At 36.6% G+C, this 19,675-nt stretch overlaps 1 protein-coding gene across 1 annotated transcript; it reads right to left on the reverse strand.

Annotated features, from left to right (window-relative positions):
* Window positions 1–330: 330 nt before the first annotated feature.
* Window positions 331–10,446, reverse strand: HSPA13 (heat shock protein 70kDa family, member 13). Its single transcript, XM_012001955.1, has 5 exons — window positions 10,214–10,446; window positions 8,298–8,638; window positions 5,261–5,474; window positions 3,172–3,339; window positions 331–1,803 (listed from the first exon to the last, which is right to left on the reverse strand). Exons 1-5 carry the CDS (start codon window positions 10,236–10,238, stop codon window positions 1,136–1,138), a joined length of 1,416 nt encoding a protein of 471 aa, XP_011857345.1. The 5' UTR covers window positions 10,239–10,446; the 3' UTR covers window positions 331–1,135.
* Window positions 10,447–19,675: the final 9,229 nt, after the last annotated feature.

Genomic DNA, 19,675 nt, shown 5'->3' on the forward strand with positions numbered 1-19,675 from the left:
ATTTCCACGTTACTTCCAGTATTCACAAATTTTTTGCTCTCATCATAACCAACCTAATGTTTGAAAATAGTCCAAGTGTAATTATTTAAAAATAATAATAGAAAACAGTAACACAGCTTTTATAATTGAACACATTTTCCTCATTCAAAACTAAATATGAGGAAAAATCTCAGTAAAACGGAACCAAAACCATTTAGTAGCTCAATGACATGCTATATTCCCCAGGGCTTACCGAAAATATAAACAAAGAAACCAAAATGTAAAACAAATACAGTAGGTAATTGATGCTATTTGCCAATGTTTGCAAAGGCCTTGGGTAACAAAAATGAGATAGTAATTATGGCTCTGACATTAACACATTCTTCAAATGCAATTACCAATTTTATTCTCTAACCAAACAGAATAATGGAAATCCAAGCAGAGAATGATGTACAGGACATAAAGGAATTGGAATATAAATTGGGTATTTCTACTATATGGTGCTGAAAAACTTGAATGCCTTTAGAAACAAAATAAATTCATCTATTAAATGCATAAAACTCCTGGAGAATATAGATTACAAGAATATGACACTTAACAGGATACTGAATTTGTGAATGTAAATTTGTTATATAATATGGCAGTTGCTATTATGTATGCAGCGTATGCTAATAATACTGCTATCTTCCAACCACTGTAAATACCTGACAAGATCCTTCAAGTATAGTTCAAATTATTAGTTACATGTGATAATACAAGTAATTACCAGCTCCTGCTAATACAATTTAGTAAGAACTGGAAATCTCATAATTGGCACTATTTAATGTTTCTAGAATATAATGTTAAGTGCATATGGTTATCAATCTCCAGAATCCAGAAAATATAGTCATCCATATTCTTATAAGAGAGCTGTACCTCAATTTTATCATTTTAGAGTATTTGTTAGAATAGGATCTCTCCAAAATCAAACAGGATCAATTTGGACACGTCTAATCCTAAGACAACACGCCATGTAAAATTTTCCTGTATCTAAATGTTGCCCTCTAGGTAAATCTGTGATATTTTAGAAAGAGACTTTCTTTTGTGGAAAAGGTAATCTGATAAACGGGAAGAGATCACTAGACAAGATCACAAATAACCATTATTTCTACAGAATTCAGTTGAAGTTGGTTTTTTGTAAATGCTTATTGGGAATTTCTAAAGCACTGACTTGGAGAGGCCAAGAGCCTCCATCAATCCCTGCTTGGATAGCCACTCCCGTTACCACTGCTAGGTCAGGGTCTACCGATGTGTTGGGATCTTTTCCAAAGAACTCTTGAATGACCTGACGGATCCGAGGAATACGAGTGGAGCCCCCAACTAAAACCACCTCATCAATCTCAGTCTTTTCCAGGTGGCCTTCTTTCAATACTTGCTGAATGGGTACGAGTATTTTCTGAAACAGGTCTTCATTCAGGGTATCAAAGAGTTTGCGTGATATTTCCGTTTCAAATAAAACCTGACTTTCTCCACTTTTCTTATCAGAAAGGCCGAGTCCAAACCCACTGTTCACATGATGGTCATCTGCTGAGGAAAGTTTGTCTTTTGGCAGTTCAGTGTCACTAGTGTGAGGTTCCTTCCTGTCCTGTTCCTCCACCGTTAGTAATACTGACAACTGAGCAGCTTGATGAAGAGTCAGATTTAATTTGACCATTTCCACAGCTTGTCTCAATCTGTGGATCTCCTCTTTCCTAGAGGGCACAAAGCCATACGTTTGATAGATCTGTTTATATAAGTACTGAAGCAATCTCTGATTGAAGTCCTGTCCTCCAAGTTTATTGTTTCCTGAGTGAAAAATAAAAAAGTTTAATATAGTTACGCACATATGTGTGTATGTATACATGTATATTATTATGTATATGTAACAATTATATTCTGGGAATAACAAATCCCTGTTTCACGTATCATTACAATTTTATTCATACAAAGACTGGTTAAAAAGAACTGTGTTGCTGGGCATGGTGGCGCACACCTATAATCCTAGAACTTTGGAAGGCTGAGGTGGGAGGATTGCTTGAGACCAGGAGTTAGAGACCAGACTGGGCAACATGGCAAGACCCTGTCTCTACAAAATAAATCAATAAAAAAAAATTTAAAAAATAATAACTGGGTTAAAGCTATCTTAACCCAAATAAGTACTATTTAAAAACTAGTGCACATCAGGGTCAAAATTTTAAATTATGTAAAAGGAAGTATCTCTTCACAGCATCAAATACTTTTTCAGTAAATAGAGATTAAGAATACAGATTGGCTTATAAGTAGCTATTTAAAAACACTGAATGTCATTCTCAACAGAAGAAAGTGCTTCTTATAATGAAAAAGTAGGTATTTAATCTCTTTTTCTCCTTTCATTTTTTCTTGCCTGATTAGTAGGACCTGAAAAGGTCTTTCTACTTTTCTACCTGAAAACTAGATAAATAATTTCAAAGGAAAAGAGTAATGTAATATAATTTCCTGGTATTTAACTTGATTCGAAGAAGAGAAAAAACAATGCAGAGGTTAGAATACCTATAACTTACAACTCAACTCGTCAAACAGGTTGAATCCCTTAAGCTACATTCAACGAAACGAAAACCTTTAAAGAAAGGGTTTAGAATGCAAAATCCTATCATTTCCTAGGGAAAAATACAATTCGATTTTCTAAAGACATCTACTCTATAAAACATATTAAATGAAATATACTGATCACCCTTCATTTTAAATAAATTTTTCTGCCCTCTGTTTCCTTTCTTCACCATCACCATGAAAAGTCCTACTGGCTCCATGAGCCGTTAACTGGGTAATGGGCAATGTATTTATTTGACTTATAGGATGCCCAGTCATTTTTTGAGATTTAACTTTTGGCAGTAAATATATACAAATGGTGGTATAAAATTACATATACAGAAAATTATCAAAATAAAGTCAAAGAATTCCAGGGGAAAAGAAGGATGCACTACACATTGGATATGTTAAAGAAAGCACTGCCCAAACCTCTTCAACTCTCCCTGCATTTTTCTGTATTTTTTTTTTTTTTGTAGAGAAGGGGTTTCACCGTGTTAGCCAGGATGGTCTCAATCTCCTGACCTCGTGATCCGCCCGCCTCGGCCTACCAAAGTGCTGGGATTACAGGCGTGAGCCACGGTGCCCAGCCTCTCCCTGCATTTTTCTTACCAGACATTGCTCGGGTTAGAAACATCCCTCCTTGTTTATTCAGTAAAGACACATCTAGAGTTCCTCCACCCAAGTCGATCACCAACACGTGGAAGACGTCAGCCTTGTGGAGGCCATAAGCCATAGCTGCCGCTGTGGGTTCATTTATTACCCTCAAAATCTTCAGTCCTGTAAGATTGGTTGAAGGGAAGAAAAACTCAGGAGAGGATGCGATAAAGTAATCTCTTCCCACTCACACGATGTTTGTGTCTTCTGTGACATGAACTCCACCAATGAGTAATAATGATCTAGATGTGTATAAGAGACAGGAGCGAGACTCCGTCTCAAAAAAAAAAAATTAATCATTATATACTATCACTTAAGTGCTATGGAAATTAAAGAGGCTTATGTTGAGCAGGTAAAAGATCAGGTTTCTTTGAATGAAATTCCTGCTTTAAACTACATGTCACACTTATGAGTGGTATGGAAAGTAATATGGCATTATGTATCAGGAGCTATGACAACATTCAAACTCTAAAGAATTACTCCAAAGATCACAACACCCTTCCCTTCAGCTCTCTGATTTTACCACTTATTCTACTCTGGCCACACTGACCAGTTTCCTATCCTCTATGTACCAGCAAATTCCCAGCTTATGGCTGTTGCAGTGGCCATCTCTTCTTCCTACAACACACTTTCTCCATGTGTCTGCATGGTTAACGATTTTGCTTTCTTCAAATGTGCTTAAATGTTACTTTCTCAATGAGGTTTGCCTGATCACTCTATTTAAATTCTACAAGTCGTCCATCCCCTGACCACCAAAAGCAACCTCGACCCATTAGCCTGCTCTTTTCTTCATAGTAGGTTACTTTCTGATATACATTGTATCAGTGGCTCTCAACAACGCAGGATTTTACCTCCAGAAGAAATCTGGCAACATACGGAGACATTTTTCATTGTCACCACTTGGTGGAGGAGGGTGCTGGTGAATAGAGGCTAGGGATGCTGTTAAATATTTTGTAGTTCACAGGACAGTCCTCCACAATAAAGAATTATCTGGCCCAAAATATCAGTAATGGAGAGGTTGAAAACATTATTAAATTTATCTTTTATGCTCATTCTGTGTTTCCCTCTGGTAGAATATAAGTTCCATGAGAACAAAGATTTCTTTCTTTTTTTAGCAAGGCCCTCAATATTGGTTCAATGGCATTAAATGTTAAATCATTAAATGATCTACCTCAGATTTTATTTTAAAAATTATATTCACCTTAACATTAATGGAATTCAGAAGAAAGAATTCCTCACTGCTAACATGTGTCCATTTTCTCTTTGAGCCTTTGTCCTGTAGCTATCTGATTGGTTCTTATTACATACACATTTTATATTGTGCTATAGAGCTTTCAAAATTATAAACCTGTATAAAAATCCATCTACTTTACCTACTGTGATGGTTAATATTATCATCTTGATTGGATTGGTGGATGCAAAATATTGTTCCTGGGTGTGTCTGTGAGGGTACTGCCAAAGGAGATTAATATTTGAGTCAGTGGACTGGGAGAGGCAGGCCCACCCTCAGTCTGGGTGGGCACCGTCTAATCAGCTGCCAGAGCATGCCTAGAATAAAAGCAGGCAGAAGACTGTGGGAGGATTAGACTGCCTGAGTCTTCCGGCCTCCATCTTTCTCCCGTGCTGGATGCTTCCTGCCCTTGAACATCGGACTCTAAGTTCTTTAGCTTCTGGACTGTTGGACCTACACCAGTGGTTTGCCAGGGGCTCTCGGGCCTTGGGCCACAGACTAAAAGCTGCACTGTTGGCTTCCCTACTTTTGAGGTTTTGGGACTCAGGCTGGCTTCCCTGCTCCTCAGCTTGCAGCCAGCCTACTGTGGGACTTCACCCTGTGATAGTGTGAGTCAATACACCTTAATAAAATCCCTTTCATATACACATATGTACTATTAGTCCTGTCCCTCTAGAGAACCCTAATACACCTACCATATAGTTTGTTTATTTTGACTATCGTGTGGTTTGGGAGGTGGTAAATCTTACTACAGAAGGTTTTCAACCCAACACAATTTTGAGAAAAATGCATCTCAGTCAAGGGTACTGTTACCTGCAAGGTTAGCAGCTTCAATTGTTGAATTTCTCTGTTTTAGATCAAATTCTGCTGGTACAGAAATGACAGCATTGGCAACTGGCATTCCAAGATAGGCCTCTGCCATTTCCTTTAACTTCAACAATAGTCGAGAGCCAACATATTCTGGGGACACCGTGATGGTCTCATTACTTGTCACAGAAAACTCAACCATTCCATTTTTGTTTAAAACCTGTGAAAAGGATTTGCAAATAAGTAAATAAAAGAGTAAAAGTATATATACATATATATGTGTGTATATATACAGACAGACATACACATATACATAAATGCTAGACTTCCTGAGAACTTACCTTTATCTTTACAAAACAAAAAAATGCATTTGTAATGTATCCAGTACATTCACCAACATTAGAACTTGTTAAATGTTATACATTCAAATTTATACTATGAATACATATTAGTTTTACTTTTTTTTTTTTGAGATGGAGTCTTGCTCTGTTGCCCAGGCTGGAGTGTGGTGGCATGATCTCGACTGACCACAGCCTCCGCCTCCCGGGTTCAAGCAATTCTCCTGCCTCAGCCTCCCGAGTGGCTGGGGCTACAGGTGCGCGCCACCATGCCTGGCTAATTTTTGTATTTTTAGTAGAGACGGGGTTTCACTATGTTGGCCAGGTTGGTCTTGAACTCTTGACCTTGTGATCCGCTCGCCTGAGCCTCCCAAAGTGCTGGGATTACAGGTGAAAGCCACTGCGCTTGGCCCACACTAGTTTTTAATAACAGCAGAATAAAATTCATCACCAAGCACATGACTAGAACACAAAAGATTCTCAGTATATGTTTTCTGAATAAAGAAAAAATAAATGATGAAATGTAAGAAATGAAGGTTGCTCATTCAAGTATGTAACTCAGAATCTTCTCCCTTTTTTCCCCAAATTTCTTGTTTCTAAGAGTAATGGATAGCTGAAATAATTTTCTAGTACATATTAACAATAATAATATTAGTATATCATTATGTACTTATCTAAGAATCAAATCTCATTTACATTCTTGTTTCCCATGAAAACATGTATTGTGCATTAGCTCATTATCCCCGATAATGTGGGTATACATTTAAAAAACTATTTTAACTCTAAACAATACTATCCTAGTTTTACCGAGGTTGTATTAATATAAATACAAAAGATAACTAATCTACGAAATTACAAGAATGTTTTCTCACTTTAGGTCTCATGGTTAGGTTTCCATCATGAAAAACTGACCTTCCAAAAAGTACTTCACTAGTGTGGGTAAAACATAAAAAAAGCTATATGGAAAATATTAAACTACAAAACAAACATACCAGAACCATCAGTGCCCAGATGAAACAAAAATAATAACAAAAAAATCAGGTCACTTAGAAACTTTAAATAGTTTTGAGGTCAATAAGTAATGTACCCAAAGCTGTAATTCAGAGGACATACATAGCTTTAGACGACTTTTTCATTAACGATTGTAAGTCAATAAAGAATCCCAAAAAAGAAGTCAAAAAACAACAAAGTAATAAACCTAAGAAATGCAGGGAGCAATTTTTTTTTCTTTGAAAACGAATGAAAAATTTGAAAATTTTTATGAATAGGTTTATTCAATAAGCAACACCGAAACAACTATCTATTTTGAAACTAATTCATGGCCGGCATGGTAAAATCCCGTCTCTACTAAAAATACAAAAGTTAGCCAGGCGTGGTGGCGCACACCTGTAATCCCAGCTCGGGAGGCTGAGGGAGGAGAATCACTTGAACCTGGGAGGCAGAGGTTGCAGTGAGCCAAGATCATGCCATTGCATTTCAGCCTGAGAGACGGAATGAGACTCCGTCTCAAAAACAAACAAACAAACAAACAAAAAACTAATTCATTTAGAATTTCACTTCATAACTTCCAAGAAAAACTTCACATGGAAAAAAACTTTAAATGTTTAAAAGAAAAAAACAAAAGCAGCAAAATCCAAACCAACAAACACTCACATAAAAGTATTAAGAGGAAAAAAAAAAGTTCCAGTGGATAGGATGGGATAGGCTACAGTAAACATGGTAAAAGTCTAAAATCAAAAATTTAAACTTTGACATCCAGCTCAAAAACATCAGTGGAAAAAAAAGGTAAAGAAAAGATAACAAAAACATATGATGAAGGTCTTTTATAGTCTCTAAGGAAAAGAAAAACACACCAAAACAAAAAAGGAAAAGAACAAAAAATGGACCACAAAAGAAAATTAAAATATCAATAAAATTCTAAAAATTCTGATCTCACTAAAAAAACAAAAGAAATGAAAATTAATACAGGATACTGTTTTTCACTTATCTGACTGTTAAAGATTAAAAAAATAACTAGTGAAGATACAGTCACTCTAAAAAATTACGGTTAAAAGCATATAACCTTTCTGGTGAGCAAACCGGCAATATAAATCAAATGCCTTAAAAACATGCACACATTTGACCTATGAATTCGACTTCTAGTATTCAAGTTAGGAAACTTTCAGAGAAGTGTACAAAGATAAGTGTGTAAGGATATTACCTGAATCTCCAACCTTAGTGAAAAACCACAAAAAGGTACACTGACAGAGACTAGTCTAATTAATAATGGAATAGTCATTCCACAAAATCATTAAAGATAATGATGTGAACCTATTAATTATCCATGACATATTAAATAGCATAAAATGGCACACCTGGTATGTTCTCTTTATATGTATACAAATATGTACACATACACACACAGAATATCTATCTATGGTACACAGGGCTTCATCAACCTTCCTGCTACCTTGAAACAGCTAAGCAAGACATGCTGAGGATGGGAGAGCAAGAAAATGGCAAGGCCTTAAGTACCTGTTAGCATTATGGAGTCAGTGATTAACTCATCCTAGAGCTGCTGCGGAATTTCTTGTTATGTGAGATAACAGAACTGTCATGTATTAATAGATTCAGCTAGACGAGATAGAATGTTTTGTGACATGAAGTCAAAGCATTAACTAAAAGGGTACACTAAAATTAATACAGACTTTAGATTAATCACTTACCTTAAATGGGTATCTGCCAATTTCAGCCTCCAGCTCTTCTGGGGTGAAAATCTTGCCTATGAATCTTTTGGCATCATATATTGTGTTTTGAGGATTTGAATCTGCCAGCTCTACGCTTTCATATCCCACATATACATCATTGTCAGTGAAAGACACCATGCTGGGTATGCTGATATGCCCATTTTCATCTGGAATCACCTTTACTTTTCCTGTGCCAGGAAAAAACACCCCAACGGAACAATAGGTGGTGCCAAGATCAATACCAATCACTTTAGGAGTAGGCAATGGTAAATACTGTTGTGCCAAATAGCCAGCCAACAGGAGGGTCAAAACAGCCGATCCTGAAATACAGGAAAATTAAAAGATGTATTTTTTCAAACTAGTACAATGTACTAAATTACTGTAGCAAAGTCCCTCGTCGAAACAAGGCTAAAAAAGACAAACTCCAAAAATTTTTATAGGACTATTGATAACACTCCTCTCAGACAGCAAGTTTTTCAAAATGTAAACTGGTTATAATAAAATTTAAAATGAAGCAACAACACAAACAACAACAAAAAAACCCTATAACTGTATGTTTGTGTCATTCTCTAATAAATGTAATAAATGTAAAAACATTTCAATAATATTTGTGCAGATGCTGACAAGAAACATTTATCTGGAGCAAAAGCCAGATATAATCTAATATTCTTGAGGAATTGATATTTAGATTTTATAGTTTTATAAAAAGCTTCGACTATCATTTTTTTAAAAGCTCCATTATTAAAATCCTCACAACAAAAACTATTATTGTAAGGCTAAAATTCTGTCTTCGTATCTCACCTCCTTTTCCCTTTCAAAAGGATGAAATGGATAAATCGGATAAAATGATTTTGAAAGTTCCTTAGATATGAAACTGTCACTTCATAACAGAACATAGTTAACTTTTTAAGTATTTAAGTATGAACTAGGGACATCCTTGCAGTGGTAATATTTACAGGAGAAGAAGCATAAAAGTGGGCAACCCTGATGGCAATATCTATGAAAGCTTCCTGAAGACAAATTTTGTTCACTGTTGTATCCCCCAGACCAGGAATAGCAGATGCCCAACAAATACTAATTAAAAAAAAAAAAAGAAGAAAAAAAGAGTAGGAACAAATGCCACGCAGATTGTAAACATAAGTGAAGAAAGATGCCCCTTTGGTTTTTAGTTAATCTCGTATTTGGTATCAGGAGGCTGTGTTATACACCTGTGTCCACTCATATTACATATGACCCAAAATGTCAATTGTCAGGCCTCTGTGTTACCAATTGTTAGCTCATCCTCATCAACACATAACTCAAAGAAATAAAACCAAGTGCAAATCCCACTTTCCCCTTCCAGCTACAGGCAACATTTTAGAAGCATTTCATCACCTTGGAGACGCGGGGTGGGTGTTTGTGTGGGTGGGGGATAGGTAATTCCAAACCCGATTTGATGGAAAAAGCATCGATCGAGCTATACATCAGAGTCCTGAATCCCTCCAAATTCAGCATCCGTGAGCCAACAGATCCGGATGTAGCTCCTCCCCCTTCCACCACAAAGGGGTCCTGGAGGTGCACGTTCTCGCAGCCTTCCATAGCTTGCCCCAATTCAACAGGCAATTCAAAAACCTAGGTGCTGTTGAAAGGAACGCCTCCTTAAGCCTGATGTCCCTGCGATGGACACAGCTGGTCGCCCTCTACCCTACCTTGGCCTGCAGGGGCCAGGGCCCTCCTAGAGGCGTCCCCGCCCCCATCCACTCCGAACAGCCGAAAACCGCCTCTAAGTCACCTTTCTGACTCCCCTTCCGCTGCTCCAGCTGGATCCAGGAGGTGAGTCAACCACCCCCGCCCACGCTGGCATCCTCGAATCGCCTCTACGCCCGCAAGAGCAACAAGGACCCCCGGGAACCCACCTAAGATCGTCATCTCTCTGGCCATCACAGTCCCGCCGAACAGGCTTGTGATGACTGTACCAGACGTGAGGCACCGCCCCCACTCCGCCCGGCAGTCCCGCAGCCCCCTGGGAAATGTAGTCCTCTTGCTCTGAGGCAATCGGAGAAGCTATCACTCTGACGAAAGCAAAGACTTTATCTACCGTGAGGGCGCGGGGCAAAGAGCCTCCATTCAACCGCTGCCAGTGACGACTGAGTCCCCCTCTCACGCAACGGCCGGCAGGACCAGTCAGGCTGAGGGGGAGGAGCGCCGAGGCGGGAGACTAGAGTTTATAATCAAACCTGTTGTCCCGCGGCGGTATCTCTTTAGCCCCGCCCCACGCTTTGCATTCTGGGGAACGTAGTTCCAGCTTGTCTCTCTCCGCGGGAGGGAATGAAATGGAGGGTGAGAACCGTTAGTTATTGCTTTCTTTGGTCGCGCACCTAATCAGGTCCAGGATTCGAGTTTGTGTTCTTTCGTTTTAATTCTTTTGAAAGCGCGTTCGTTTGCCTGAGATCTAGCTTCTAGATGGCGTTCCCATAGCCTCCCGGAGCCCCAGCCATCCTCCGTAGAAGGGTCCCTGCCGCAGTGCGGGGGCCCGAGGGAAGTCGGCTCTGGCGTCCGTGCTCGCAGCCCTGGGAACAGCCATGAAACTCCAGTGACCCTCAGCCCTCTCTGCCTTTGTTTTGGGATAAATGAATTCAAGCATTCTTCAGTCAATTCGATTTATCCAAGGGATCAGGGACACATTTTCTCTATTGCTAACACTGAAGTGGGCCATTAAAAACAAAAACAAAAAACGAAATTAAAAGGAAAACCCTTAGCTCTCTCTTCAAGTAAGTCTTAAGTGGCCAAAGGGACCTTATGGACAAGTCCTGTAACGTGACAGCCATTTTAGGACGCTTGTGACATGCTGTTCAGGTTCTAGTCTGAAGTAGTATTTTTCTTGCATCCTGGTCACTGTGGGTCGCACTGAATGGCTCCTCTGAGAGTGGTTTTGTCATTTTTGCTGTTAGAGTTCACGATAACTAAGATCCTGGAGAATTGAATCCATTTCCTCAGCTTAGATATAAATCAAACCATCCCTGTTGACAACACGTCAGCCTGCTGTGGGAATACATCGCTGTTTATTTCTATCTGACTTACCAATGTGAATTTTGATTATGGAAGCTGAATTCTGGTTGATAGGGATCCATTGCAATGTTCTCTCTACTTTTGTGCATTTTTAAGTGTTTCATAATGCAAACTATAAAAAGTGTGTATCTACAATGAGTGCTGTTCAGTAAGATTCTTGTGAGGAGTGAAGAATTCAAGCACTTAGTTCTTAAGTATTACTTGTAATGGGCAATGCGCTAGAGGTGTTCCAGGCAGAGGGAACTGAGTAACCAAGAGCATAGAAGCAACAGATCATCTATTCCATAGATTAGAAAGTGGTGGATCATAAAGCATGAGGTAGAATTCTGAGAGACAGAACTAGAGACTTAAACCAGATGAAGATTAGCCGTCTGTGGCAAGCACTGGTCATTGGGATTCTCCCTGCCACCCACTCCTTTCTCCTTGCTAACAAGATCCTGATTTGTTCAAGAAGCAGATAAAGATTATGTGATCTCAGAGTAGAAGGCCTTTAGAATTAAGATTGAACTAAATAGGTTGTATTCATTTTCTATTTCTGCCTTAACAAATTACCACAAATTTCGTGTCTTAAACCAACACAAATCTATTATTTTTGCAATTCGGTATATCAGAAATTTGGTATGCGTCTCACTTAACTAAAAGCAAGTTGTTAGCAAAGCTGCCTTTCTTTCTGGATGTTCTAGGGGAGAATCAAGTTTCCTGCTAATTTAGGTTATTGGCAGAATTCATTTTCTTGCAGTTGTAGGGTTCAGGTCTTCATTTTCTTGCTGGCTGTAACCTGAGAGCTCTTTCCAGTTTCTGAGGCCATACGCATTTCTTAGCTCAGAGACCCTCTTTCTCCATCTTCAAAGCCAGCAACAGTGAGTCAGATCCTTCCCAGAAGACAGCTTTTTGCATCACTCTTTCAAATTTTAGATGTCACGTGTTTACATTGGACCTATCTGGACAATTCAATGTAATCTTCATTTCAAACCCGGTAAACTTATCATATCTGCAAAGTTCCTCTTGCTGTGTAAGGTAACTACACAGTTAGAATTCACAAGTTCTAAGAATTTGAGGAGGCTTTTATTCTGCCTACTAAAATGGTTCTGTGGCTCCTCAAATTCACATCTGTCCACATACAAAATGCAACATCTGCCAAAATCCCATCCCATTATAGCATGAACTCAAAGTCCAAAAAGTTCATCTATACTTCATTAATTCAAAAGTTTCACATCTGATTATCTAAATCAACTACATCGTGTAGTAACTAATACCACTTATCCCTTCTTGTTTGTTTACAATCAGGGGAACAATGAAATACTTAGATAAGAATGCTAGTGAGACTATTCCAGTGATGTTATAAAGAACAGAAAAGCCAAGGCATTGGGGTTGGGAAATAATCGTTGTTATCATTCTCCAATGGTGACCAATTAATTTGTTGTTTTTACAGTTATTGCTTGGTGTTTTATGTTACAATCCATTGCAATTATTATCCTTCTTGATACTTAGATTGTTTTAATTTTGGCCGATGGCAGCCTCTTCAAAATTCACTCATGAATGCTTTTGACACAATCACTTTACTTACTGCCTTGCTACCTGCTCTAAAAAGATATCTAACATCCTCTTATTTGTTTTTTTGTTTGTTTATTTTATTTCATACTTATAATTAACTGTATGTCTATGGAACCCTACTTTCTTTTATTAAGAAAGTGTGGTATCTGGAGACCATAATTTGTATGCTAGGTGGTTATTATTTTAAGGGTGCCAGTTCTTTTTATATCTTTGAATTCAGTGAAATATCAAATAAAATACCAGCAGAATATTTTATGACTTGATAAAATGACAATAAAATTTATTTGAAATATTTAAGATAAGAATTTAATGGGTATATAGTCCTTCCACATGTTAAGTGACAAAACTACAAACAATACTACAGAGGAAACAGAAAATGGACTTTAGGCTTAGCAGCACATGCTTGTAGTCCCAGCTACTCGGGAGGTGAAGGTGGAAGGAACACCTGTGCCCAGGATTTTGAATCCAGCCTAGGCAGCACGGTGAGACCCTGTTGCAAAAAACTAAATAAAAGAAATAAAAATAAAACGGACCAAAGAAGAAAGTGGCAATCTCTTCAAAATAAATGAAAGGTGTATTATTCAACAAATGTAACAGGGCAATTGGCTATTTATAACTTTGAATGTAAAAAGGGGTGTTATACCTTAACATCAAGGGTAGGAGAAGTCTTTGAAATTAAGACTTAAAACCTAGACACAAATAAGGCAAAACTAACCTGAACAGATAAATTGGATTATGTAGAATTTAAGATTATCTAGCAGGCAGAATTACCTATTTGAATTTATATGAAGTCAAAAGACAAATGACAAACTGAAGAATTACTAAACATACATGATGTACAAGAGATTTAATTCCTTACTTTATGGAGAATTCCTTCAGAGTATAAAGATGTACAACTCAATTGAAAAATAAGAAAGGACGTAAATGGACAGTAGAAAATAAAATAAAAGTAACTAACAAACATGAAAATAAATTCTACCTTAGTCACATGTAAATAAACATAAATCAGAATAATACCATGTCATTTCTACCTATCTGTAATCAATTGAATTGTGGTCGGCCTCCAAAAAAGATATACTGGAGTGCTAAACCCCTGTACCTCAGAATATGACCTTATTTGGAAATAAAGTTGTTGGACATATAATCAGATAATATGAGGTCACACAGGAATAGAGTAGTCTCTTAATCCAATATTACTGGTATCCTTCTAAGAAAAGGGCCATATAAAGGCACAGAAACACAAGGAGAATGCTATGTGATGACCAAGGCTGTGATTAGAGTTATGTAGCTACAAGCCAATGAATGTCAAAGTTTGTCTACAAACCAGCAGAGCTACGAAGAGACAATAAAGGATTCTCCTGCATGTTTTAGAGGGAACATGCCCAACTCATATTTTGATTTTGGACTTCTAATCTCCAAAACTATGAGACAATAACATTTTATTGTTTTAAAGTCATGCAGTTTGTGATAATTTGTTATGGCAACCCTAGGAAACTATATACTATCTTACTGGAAAATATTTAAATAAGCAGTGCTAGTGAATGTGCCTGTTGCTCATGATAGGCCTGTTTGTGGAGTACCTTTTGAAAGGGTAATATTGATTAAAATGCAGGGCACATAGACTTGCATTTATAGCCATGATTATAATGAATGGAATTATCCTTGCTCCACAGAGAAAGAGATGGAAAACAGCACAAAATTAGATGAAATAATAGTTTCAGACTTTGGAAAATAGGCAGAGAAACACTGTGATCCCTGAGAAAAAAAGAGATAAACCCCGTAAAATGTATAGTCATCCTGTATTTTTATTGAGAAAAACACTTGCAAGACCACAGTGTAGAGGAAAGTCCCAAGTAGAGTATATGGCCTTGCCTTGTAGAGAAGACACATATCAGAGTTCAGGAGTTTTGGAAGGAGGCTGAGGTTGCAGCAAAGGGCGCTGAAGAGATAAGCGCTATGCAGAACACCAGAAATCCCCAAGATATTGGGATACCTTTACTTCACACCATACACAAAAATTAACTTGAAATTAGTCGTAGATCTAAATGTAAGACCTCAAAGCTCAAACTACAAATTTGTGGGGAAAAAGCATGGGAGAAGATATTTGTGATCTTCTTGTAGGTAAAGATTCCTTACATGTGAAACAGAAAGCATGAATCATAAAAAAGTTGATAAATAGGATGTCATTAACATTAAAAATCTCTATTCTTACACACCATCAAAAAATGAAAAGTCAACTCATGAACTGAGAAAATATAGTACATATATCTAACAAAAGACTTGTATCTAGAGTTTATGAGTAATTCTTACAACTAAATAACAATATAACAGAAAATACCTAGTTAAAATTTGGTCATAAGATTGTAATAAACATTTCATAAAAGAAAATATACTAATAGCCAATAAATACATGGTAAGATATTTAACATTGGGGACAAACAAAATCACTACACGTCCACTACAATGGCTAAAACTTAAAGATTGATTCACTAAGTGTTGACATAGATATGGAACAACTGGAATTCTCCTACATCACCAGCAATGATATAAAATGGTACCTTAACTTTGCAAAAACAGTTTGACAGTTTGTTATGTTGTTAAACATATCCTTACCATATGACTCAGCAATTTCACTTAGTATTTAACCAAGAAAAATAAAACCATATCAAAAAAATTGTGCAAAGATGTATGTAGCAGTTTTTCTTGCAGTAGCCCCAAACTAGAAACAATCATAGATCCATTAACAGTTGAGTGGATAAATAGTTTTACTATACAATTGTGCATAAGAAGTATTAAAATATGTCCACACAGTGACTTATACATCAGTGATTTGGGGATCTCTGTTCACAATGGCTTCCAAACAGAAGCAATACAAATTCAGCAGGTAAATGGAGATGCAAATTATGGTATATCCATATAAAAGAATATTACTCAGCAACAGAAATAAATTGTTCATAAATACAATAACAGTATGATGAGCTAAGCAAAAGAACTCAGGCACAGAAGAATTTCTACTCTGTGATTAAATGTATAGGAAAGTCTAGAAAAGAAATACCTAATACACAGTGAAAGAAAGCAGGGCAGTGATAGCTGAGATGCAGGGAGGTGATTGATTGGGAAGGGGCACAAGGGAAGTTTTTACAATGATGCAAATGTTCTACATCTTAACTGTGGTAGTGGTTACATGGATATAGATCTGTATCTCTACATAGATATCTCCTTGTATGAATACTTATGTCTATTGATATATCTCTGTCAAACTCATTAGATTGTACAGTTTAAATGGCTGAATTTTATTTTATGTAAATTATACTTCAATAAAGTTATTTCGAAAAACATAATTTTCTATACCTGAGAACTGTGAAGAAGAACACAGAAATTCTAAGTATTCTACTGCTAGGAACTTATAGATATTCTATGAAAGCACACATCTTAATTGCTCAGGGCAGGACTCTTTCCCAAAAAATAATTGGAAATTACCTAATCAACCATTTATGGCTCTGTCAAACAGTGGAGTTATAACAAAAAATGAAATTGATTTGTATTGTTGTATTTCTAACAAGTGTTTCTAAACCGTGTTGTTAAGTAAAATCAATCAAAGTTTGGAGCACATATTAATTGATTACACATTAATACTACTTTCAGTGGATAAGCCTAAACAATATGTGCTAATAGCATAAACATTTTATGTCCATTTTAATTTAATTTAACTTATTATTGTCTTTACTATATTTTCTTATTTCTATTATATTTTCATTGGTTATTTAGAAGTGTGCTTCCCAATTTCCGAACATTTGGTGATTTTCTAATTACCTTTTTGTTATGATTTCTAGTATAATTACACTGTGGCTGGACAACATATTCTGTATGATTTTAATCCTTTGAAATAGATTCACACTTGCTTTATTGTCTAGAATATACTATATTAATTTTTGCCCTGTATTTGTTAATACTTAGTTCTTTTCTTTCCATTCCTTTTCTGTCTTCAAGTTGAATTTTTTCTGTCTCTATGTTCACTAATAATTTCTGTGCTGTGTCTAGTCAGCTATTAAACACATTCTAGAGTTTTTAATTCATGTATTTTATATTTTTCAGTTCTAGAGTGTTTCATTTGATTGTTATATTGATTCTAATTATATGTTAAAATTCTGTCTTTTCTTTCATTCTGCTCATCATTTATTGTCTTTTGTTTAAATTTATTCATTAGTTATTTTAAAGCTTTTATCTGTTTAGTCCAATGATATCCATAGCTAGGGAGAAGAGGAAGTGTCTTTATATCATCTGATTTTTTTTTCATTTTCTTTTGTTATGTTTTCCAGTTTATTCAGATACTTCATTTCTATGCATGTTAGAACCGTAGAGAGAGGTTGATGTTACTTTCCTCTCAAACAAGATTTTCCCTTTTCTCTTATGCAGATAGACTGAGGACGAATCATTTCAGTACAACTGGGAATTTAGTCACATAGGGGTTGGATTCCACCACAAGTAAAAAGTTAGTCCTTCTCTAAAGTACAGACATGCCCTGTGTTAGTTGCAGACTCCTCCTTCTAGAGGGACTTTATCTCTTAAGCATTGCAAGAAACAGGAGTTCCTGCTCTGCTTTGCACCACCTTAGCACTCATGTTTGGGGCTCCTTTATATTCCACTGCCAGTGTCCACCCAAAGCTCTGAGGGTTTCTGTTTCTCCTAGAGGAGTTCTTTGCTTAAGTCAAGCTTAATCGTTACTATGTGCACAGATTTGGCAAATGCTGCCATGAAGAAAACTGTTGGTCTCATCTTTCATAAGAAATATTCCACCTCTGGAAACAGTTCGTTTAGTCCTGTTTGCATCCTCCCTACTTCGATGTCTTACGAACTTGACTTTGGGATGTATACAGTTTTTTCTGTTTGTGGAAGTGGAGTTATAACTTGTACTCTGCCTTCTTCATTCCACTCAGAGGTTAAAATGACCAATATTTTAATGAGTTTATTACCTTTTATTGGTCCTGACTGTTACAAATACTGATAAAAAGGATTTTAAGATCACATTCATACTTTTGGGGAATGAGAGCCATAATTAATTAACAATATCTGCCATGAGATTGAATGCAAGAGTATGGCACTCATACTATCCCTACTTCCGTCTAATTACACTATTTGTTTCTATGTGCAAAAATCTTTGGTAGGTGGTGGATGTGCCCAAGACACAGGGAAGAAAAAGAAGTAAACAGGGAAGTACAATACAGACTGTGAATTGGGGCATCATGGAAGAAGGAGCTTTGTCGTTTTGTTCTTTGCTATATATTCACTTCCTACAACAGTGCTAAACACCTTGTGGATGCTTAAATATATTAACTGAATGCATAAATGAAAAGAGTAAATAAAGAGTGTATATGAAAGTATGTAGATAAAATTCTTCACTAAGCCTTAGGGATCCAGCTGCTTAAGGACTAAGACCATGTCTAGCTCCTTTTAGTATTTCCACAGCATGCCATGGAGATATATGTTTCTGATTATATATGATACATGGAAATTATATGTTGTTGAATGAGTGATTAAGTAAATGTGTATTAGGGCAGCTAATCGTAAATATTTCTGCTATTGCTAAAATGGCTGGATTTATCCGTTCATTCTGAGAGCTTACACTGATTGCTTATATTGTATCAAATACCATAACTGAGGGCAATGTTTACTCAAACGACTAGCACCATGTAAATTGATACAAACAATAAGACTATATCTTTAAAATATTTTCACTAAAAGCTGCATAAAGAGTGTATTCAACAACTTAATAGAATAATTTTACAATCTTTTCTCTTGCTTAATGGCCATTTGTGCCTTCTAACATGCTGCTAGTCATTCAAAGGTCACACTACCTTGAAGTTGAAGATCAAGACAAATGATTAGACTCATAAAAGACAAATCACTTCTTTCTGGACAGGTGATTATTAATAATTAATTAGCATGTAAACATGGATTATTCGAGTTTTCTATAAGTTATAAAGTCCATGATTTACTAAACAGTTTATGTAAATGGTGAATAAAACATAAAAGAAAAATAGTTACCATTTATTTAATTCCATAGCTTTCTTTCTGAAAACAGAGTTTGGAGGTGGGTTCATAACTTTCTACAAACAGAAAACTGAGATTTAGAGAGTTAGCTAGGAAAGAATTTAAAACTAGATCTGTCTTATTAAAAAAGCAACTATGTTCTTGTCTTAGTCAGCTTGGGCCTCCATAACGAAATACAATGGACTGTTGGCTTCAAAACCTGAAACTTACTTTCTCACAGTTTTCTTGACTGGTGGGTCAGAGATCAAGGTGCTGGCCAAACGTGTGTGTCTGTGTTTATTTATTTATTTATTTTTTTTGAGGATTCTCTTCCTGGCTCTCAAATGGCTGCTTTCCTTGTCATTCATTACTTGATATAGAGGGAGAGAGGGAGAGAGAGCAAAGTGTGTGTTTGTGTGTGTGTCTCTGTGTGTGTTTATGTTAGAGAGACAGAGACAGATCTTACACTTTTTATAAGGTCACAGTCTTGTGGTATTAGTACCTCATTCTTATGACCTCATTTAACCTTAATTACCTCCTAGAGTCTTTATCTCCAGTTACAGTGACATTTCACATCGAGGGTTTGGGCCTCAACATATAAATTCTGGGGGACACAATTAAGTCCATAGCAATTCTTAAGCACTATAATATACTCTTTTCAGTTTTAAATAAAGATGGAACTATTTAATATGTTATCTATCAGTTGCCTTCTGGGTGTAATTTAC

Source organism: Mandrillus leucophaeus, unplaced genomic scaffold (genome assembly GCF_000951045.1).
Source record: "Mandrillus leucophaeus isolate KB7577 unplaced genomic scaffold, Mleu.le_1.0 Scaffold671, whole genome shotgun sequence".
NCBI lineage: Eukaryota > Metazoa > Chordata > Mammalia > Primates > Cercopithecidae > Mandrillus > Mandrillus leucophaeus.

Bases quoted from the DNA above. Each gene is read 5' to 3' on its own strand.
- HSPA13 (XM_012001955.1), bottom strand. From the start codon at position 10,238: ATGGCCAGAGAGATGACGATCTTAG. The intron at 3,340-5,260 runs GTAACAGTACCC...CCAATCTTACAG, and splicing joins TGAAGCTGCTAACCTTGCAG to GACTGAAGATTTTGAGGGTA. The intron at 1,804-3,171 runs GTAAGAAAAATG...TTTTTCACTCAG, and splicing joins TCTAACCCGAGCAATGTCTG to GAAACAATAAACTTGGAGGA.